Here is a 7,574-nt window from a genome sequence, read left to right on the forward strand (position 1 = left end):
GAGAGAGAGAGAGAGAGAGAGAGAGAGAGAGAGAGAGAGAGAGAGAGAGAGAGAGAAAGTGCTCTGCCTCACATCTTTTATCCTCCATGCTCCCATGTCTAGCAACATACACACGCAAAAATGGGTTGCAGGCTAGGACAAACTTTGGTAGTGGTTTCTATCATCACAGCTGGTATGTTCTAGTGCTCCTCCTCATTCTGAGATTATACCCCAAGACTGCAACTTGGTTCAATGTATGGGCAATGGAACAAGAGTCTTAGACCTAAGAGTCAGCAAAGAGACCCCTATAATCTCCTTCTGAGAAGCTGTGCAACCCCTTCCCCTTTTTCTAAATATCTGTAGCGAAGAGCTCTGGAAGCCTTTGCTGCTGATCCAACTGTGCCCAAGGCATGGTGATCCAAAGGGCCCTACCTTGGAGAGCTGCTTTGTGCTCCTTTTGTGCTGGCCTTCTAAGTTGCTTTAAACTGAAAAATTATTTCACTTCTTTTTCTGTGGTTTATGCTACTCCAGAATTCATTTTGAGGTACTATAACACAGTTTTTGGGAGGGTAATTTGGTAGAGATCAGGGCAGTCTGTGTGCCTTCTCCACTTGGCTCCACATCCTCCCCCAACTTATATTTTTAAAAGCTTAAGCAATTTGCCTAGAGCCCTACATAAAGACAATCAGAAGAGAAATTTGAACCCAAGGCTTCCTGTGAGGGAAGCCAGTTCTTTACCCATTACTCCTCTACAGTTTTGTAAAATGTTTGAATTACTATTTAATTAGCCTTATTTTAAAAAAGAGAAAGAAATATATTTCAATGAGTTTTTTTAATGGACATTTGGATGAAAAGCATTATAGACATATCAGCTGTAATCAGCATTTTATTACACATTGCTCTCATTTTCTCCTCATACTTGCTGCTTTCTGAAATTAAAACTGCATTCCTGATCATGTGTAAGCAAAATCTAGATATATCCTGCTCCCATTATCTATTTTAAATCTGCAAATACCCATGAACCTTTTACCTTTTGATCTTTTACCATAATAATCTACTTCCCCATTCCTATGTTGACTATTAAAAAATAACTATTTCAACAAAAATTCATTATGGATCTACCACGTATAACCCTTAGTCAGGAAGATCTTGAAAGTCCCACCTCTGACACAAATTGGCTGTGTGGCCTTGGGCAGACCACATCACAGTGTCCCAGGCAATTCTCTTAAGAATTTAGATTGCCAAGAAGATTGCTGCTCTCTAAGGCTAAAAGTCAGAGTGAGTACTGAACTGATAGAGGGTTTCTTCACCAGGAATTTCTTTTTACCAAAGAAATCAAAGGTCTGACACAGAGTAACAATGACTGTATCGAACATCCCTTGAATACCCACTTTCTGGAACCAATCTAGCCCTTAGATAGTCTAACAAGAAATATAAGAATCTCTTAATTCATGTTTCAAGAAATATTCATTAAACCTTGCTACTGGTCACATTTTTATTTTGTACCACAGTGCTAATAGTGGTAATAGGCATCTAACATATACAATGAGACTAAGCCTTCCCCTTTATCATACTGGTACCATTTACATTATACTCCAAGTCCTGGTAAATGGAACTCTCTGGCTTGTTCCCTTTGCACTCAATCCCAAACTTGGTAACACTATACTCTTGATACAATTCCCCTCAAATTGTACCCCATCTGGCCCCATATTCTTGAACCATACACACTGTTGCTGAATTACTACCTGTGTCAGACTTCCTTGATACCAACTATCCACTTGGATCTTTAATTATTATCTACTGCCACATTCCCCATATCTATTCAGACTTTCAGACCAAAATCCAAGCTGCAATCTTTTTGGAAAAGATGCCATGCTGCAGTGAGCCATCTGATCCATGAATCCCAACAAACCAGGCCTGATTTCCTCTTATCACTGAGCCCCAGTGCTGACACTGTACTAGATGTTATGGAAGATAGCTAGTGGCAAAGAAAACATCTCTTGAGGACACTATGATCTGGTACAAGCAAAATATGGTTAATTTATCAGGAGCAAAAAATGGAAAAGTTTTATTACATTTTAAACATAAAAACAATGTAACTAAATAAAAGTTTTTATTACATTTAAAATGTAAAGACCATACTTAGCTCATAGGCTTCAAAAAAGTAGACAACAATACAATACAGCCTAGCAGAAATGCTTTCCACAATGTCTGGCCCCTTATTATTAGTTCAACATCCCTGTTAAAAATGTGTATATAGGGGCAGCTGGGTAGCTCAGTGGAGTGAGAGTCAGGCCTAGAGACGGGAGGTCCTAGATTCAAACCCGGCCTCAGCCACTTCCCAGCTGTGTGACCCTGGGCAAGTCACTTGACCCCCATTGCCCACCCTTACCAATCTTCCACCTATGAGACAATACACCAAAGTACAAGGGTTTTAAAAAAAAAAAAAAAAGACAAAAAAAATGTGTATATAGCTATGTTTACTATTTTGAATTTTTGTAACTGCAAAGTTCAACTTTCAGTGGTATGTGAATTAGTAGGGATAAAGTAAAATAACTAAATGTATGGTCTTATACATTAAGCCTTTCAATTTTTCCCATCTTTAAAAAAATTTTAATGTCCTTTTAGTGCAACAATCCTTTCTTTACAATTTAGGATTGAGTTCATGAGCTTTCGACTCATATTCTTTAATGTTTCATCATGAAACTAGTTTTATTTAAACTGGATATTAAGAATACCTTTAAGAGTACATTTTTATAAATCTAGCCTTCAGTATGGCCCATAGTTTTCATTCGAGTTTATAAACAGCTAAGGCCATTGAAGTATGTTTAATTCCAATTTTTTAATAGACTTCTTAACTTTCTATGATTCAAGGAATGGTACAAGGTTATATTGAAATATTCCATCTCCATTTAAAAATCTGTTTTTCTGAACAATTACACTTCTCAGTAAATCAATATATTTACCCACATTCATCATTCCCAAAAAGGGAGACTTCAACGTCCACTAAAGCAAAAAAATTCCCTATAATATTTTTGGGGATAAACATTTTATAGCCTAGATCATAGAGGCTCACTTGGAATTCTTTTGACGATTTTGGCATAGCCTTGAATAAAAAATTAAGTTTGATCACAACATCATCTTTGTCTAATATTTAGTAGGTAAATCTCTGTACATATTGTACCACCTATAATAAGAGGGTTTTTTTTTTCCTTCATAGCAATTGTTAGCAGATGTCTTTCACTTGAATTTTTGGTTACTCTTCTAAACTTATGTTAAGCACTATAGAAGAATCAATCATCATCCCACCAGATGCCAGTGCAGGTCCCTGCCTTTCTTCTGTGGATTAATTGAGCTATTTTGCAAAAGTAATGTCAGTTCTTGGAGTTGGTTTATTTTTGTTATTTAATCACATTTTCCTTTGTGTTTCAATGGGACTGATCCTGCTTCTTTATAGGACTGATTGATATTTGAAACAAACTGACTTCATATCAACAGTCTCTGCTGATTATCTCTAAAAGTCAATGAGCTACAACTTTTGCACATTTCAATGGAGTAATAGTCAAAAACTACAGATTTAAAAATACAACAAAGACCAGTGAATAGGTATATGGGGCACAAACTTAGCATTAAAAGAATTAAAGGTGAGGAAACTATCTTAATTCAATTTTACCTGATCAAGTTCAGACACTCTGAGTTAGCTTTATGTCACTATGGGATACAATCACTGCTATCACAAAAATGAAGCCACATCAAAATTGTCTGTATAAAATTATTCTTACAACGTCATATTTCTGGCTATTTGCAATTTAGAAGGTTTGTAATTCCAAGTGTGAACCTTCTTCTGTGAAGGTATTGCTTACAAGAACTGGTATTGCTTACAAGAAATTTATACATATGAATATATAGTTATATTGGTATATTGAGGTCTTTTCCTCCTTAACATCAAAAGCCCTGAGAAGTTTATACCTTATATGAAAAGTACAAGGGAAAAGCAGTAACTCCCCTAAAGTATAGGTTCTTAACCTTGGGTCCTTAAACTTAAGAAATATCAGTGTTCTTTATCTATAGTTTAGTGTATCTTCCTTGTGTGCCTCATTTTTGTGAAATGATTTCTAACATAATCCAATGTACTTTTATTTTATTCATTTAAAAACATTATTCTGAAAAAGAGTCCCTAGACTCCACCAGATTGCAAAAAGTCCCAGAATGCAAAAAAAGTTAAGAACCCCTGCCATAAATCGAAGTCTTATTGCCATCTCTCCAGTAGCAAAGCCCAACACAATTCTCCTCTGCTTTGGTTAAGCAAACTAGTCACAATAAGCATTTGGCAAAGCCTTACCTGACATCAGGAAAAGATGGAAAGATATGAGGTAGATGCTAGTAGAATGAGATTGGATTTGCAACTAGATGAATAACTAACCCAAAAAAAGTATGATTTCATATTAACTTGGAAAGTGTACAATGGAGTACCACAGGGATATGAACTGTAATTCAATTCAGTGCACCACATTTTACAAAGGATAAACTGGAGCATGCCCAAAGGAGGGCAACCAGAAGCTTAAAAGGCTTTAACATCATGTCATGAGGTCAATGGAACTAGGCATGAGGTCAATGGAAGGCTGGGAAAGGAACAGGAGAGCAATCCTAAAGAAGCTGAAATAATGTCACCTGGAATATCAATTAAGTATGTTTTGTTTGACTCTTTAAGGAGAAGATGGGAATAATGGGTGAAATGAGTGATAGTTGCAGAATGAAACTAAGGTCTGATGCAAGGCAAAAACTTCCTAACAATTAGAGCTACACTAAAATAGAATGGGCTGCCTCAGAAGGAATGAGATCCCTCTTCAAGCAAAGATTGGATCTGTCAAGTAGGTTGTACTTGGAATTCTTTTTTTAGGTATAGGTTGCCCCAGATAGCTAATGAAATGCCGTTCTTCTAAAATTCTGTAATTCTGAAATCTCTCCTTAACACCCATCCCACACTCAACCAGACACCTGCTTATTTCTGTTAATGGTTCCACTTACTTTCCTAAGTACTGGAAAAAAAAAAAAAGAAATATGGGGATAGGGGAATAACTAGGTGCTAGACAAACTGAGGACTCTCTCTCACTCTCACACCTCACAAGAGGAAGGACTGACAGGTGAGCACAGGGAAACCAAATAGGGATGTGAGGTTTAGGAAATGGCAGTTTGTCGGTTAAACTAACAATCTATCAGCCAGGGAAAGCCAGTGATGTAAATAACTTCAAGTTGTGGGATCTTTATGGAAAAGGTACGGCCAGCCTGCCCCCTGCCCTGCCCCTAAACACAGGGGTGGGTAGGGCACTGCATGCAGCTGGGGGCAGGGCCCAGAGCTGGGGGTGGGGCATGGCACACAATGGGGGCCAGGGCACAGGCACCCAGTCTGGGGAGAAGGTTGAGGCATGACACGAGATCCTTAAAAAGTTCCAAAAGGTTCACCATCACTGCTCTAACTCATTCTTCCAATCACTAAAAGTTTAAATTCCCTTAAAGGTCACAAGCCTCAAATGCTCAGAAACCATCAGTGGCTCTTTGTAACCTACTAAATAAAATCCAAATTTATCCTGATATTCAAGATTCTTCATAGTCTTACTTTAAGTTACCTTGGTAGCCTTATCCACATAATATATATAAAGATATATACCAAACATTCATTAATATGAATTAATGAATTCTTTCTCTTTCCTGTTTGCCATTCTCTACACCTGCCTAGAAAGTCCTGCCCCCTCAGAGCCCTTGCCATCCCCATCTGTTGAAATCCTAACTTTCAAAACCCAATTCAAATATCATCTCTTTTAAGAGAACTCCAACAATCTCCCTTCAGATCACTCACGGAATTTTATCTTGTAGATATGTCTAGCTTGTTTTATTATACTATTTGAGTATTACATGTCCTATCTTCCCTTTTAACATGTAAGTAGGTACTAAATTATCATTTATTGGACTGAGTGTTTAAGTAAACTAAATAATGAATTCTGCCACAATTCCTGAAGAGAATAAAAATTAAGCTGAATAACTGCTCTCAGTGACAACATATCATGCTGAAAAGAGTACTAATCTCCAACTAAGTTCAAGTCCTGTGTATGAAACCTACTGATATGACTATAGACAAGTTACTTAACTTCTTAGTGCTCCAGATACCTCTCTAAACCTATATAATGCAGAGAAGCTACTAATGTGCATTTTTACGGAGTTCCTCACTAATAAAATCCTAAGTTTAAAAATCCAATCAAGTATCATAAATATATTTTCAAATGTGTGTTTGTACATACACATACACAAGAATGATTAAGAAAATTCTTGGCTATTCCAGAACATATGAATCATATCTAGATATACTTAAGATATCTGGTTTCATCTGGCTTTATAAAACTATAAATAAATATGATTAAAATGGAGAAAGGAAGACAGTAGTCAATGTCAACTTACTTGTCCTTCCAACATTTCTCTTGGCAGTCCTGTCCTTTCTTGTTCTGAACTGTTAGTTCTTCGTATAGAAAGACTATGTGATTTGCGTTTCTGCTTTGCCTGGCGAGCAGTTGCACAACTTCCGCTTTCTGTGGGCATTACTTCTAGAAAATAATGTCCTGGTTTCTCCTGCAATATGCTAAACAAAAAAGGAGGGGGGGGGGGAAGAAACAAATGAACGTTTTATTTTTTTGGTTTTTTAGGCATTAATCACTATCGAAAATTTTTTTCATTAAGTCAGGTAATTTTTTACAAGTATTTACACTGCACAGAACACAAATATTGAGTCTTAAGATCAAATTTTTTTTTAATTCAGACAACCTTTAAGATGACAGCTATGACCACACTCTGAGATCAGATCTACACTTCCAAAAAGCAAGAATGAATGATATGAACTCAGACTTTTCACCAGCTCCCAGAGATTCAATATAACATGCACAAGGTGAGAAGAAGCTAGTGATATGACCAGCTGCTGCTCAGCTTCCAGAGAAGTTATTGCAGAAAGAAGAAACTTTTCCAGGCAAAGGCCACACATACAAAATAAAAGCAGAAATATAAGAATTAATTAACATAGAATAAAATGAACTCTTTAAACTTTGACTTTTTAAACTTTTTGAATGAAGTAGCTTCAACTAAAGAGTTTTAATTCTTCGCCTTTCCTCCTCCAATTCATCTGCATGAAAGACCAAAAAAATATTAACATTGTTAAATCTCAGTTCTTAAATACAGAGGGGCCATTATCATCTGATGGAAGAAAGCATAGTTTCAAAAATGATGCTGACCCTTTACAATTACAGATACCAAGTTCCCTCCAAATGATACTTTTCTAAAATAGTGGTAGCAGTTTTCTTATACAAAGTTCTGGCATAAAATAAAATCTATGCCTATTGCCAGACACAATTTGCCCAAAGTTTAATATAAAATCGAATAAAAAGATGATCAAAGTGCAGCTAGGTGGCCAACTGTAAAGAGAGCTAGGCCTGGAAATAGGCCTGAATTCAATTTTGGCCTCAGATACTTCCTACTTATTTGACCATGGGCAAGTAGCTTAATCCCAATTGCCTAGCCCTCATCACTCTTCTGCCCAAGTCATTACTTAGGAA

The 7,574-nt window shown here is 36.7% G+C and overlaps 1 protein-coding gene across 1 annotated transcript in view; it reads right to left on the reverse strand.

The window, feature by feature from the left end:
- The window catches only part of WDR37 (WD repeat domain 37), an 80,007-nt gene extending 73,437 nt beyond the window's left edge, over nt 1-6,570 (reverse strand). The window contains exon 1 of the mRNA XM_044677424.1: nt 6,433-6,570. Within this exon, the coding sequence (XP_044533359.1) occupies nt 6,433-6,570 (138 nt within the window). The remainder of the gene's footprint in view (nt 1-6,432) is intronic.
- Nucleotides 6,571-7,574: the final 1,004 nt, after the last annotated feature.

The sequence above is a fragment of the Gracilinanus agilis genome, chromosome 5 (assembly GCF_016433145.1).
Source record: "Gracilinanus agilis isolate LMUSP501 chromosome 5, AgileGrace, whole genome shotgun sequence".
In the NCBI taxonomy this organism is placed as follows: domain Eukaryota; kingdom Metazoa; phylum Chordata; class Mammalia; order Didelphimorphia; family Didelphidae; genus Gracilinanus; species Gracilinanus agilis.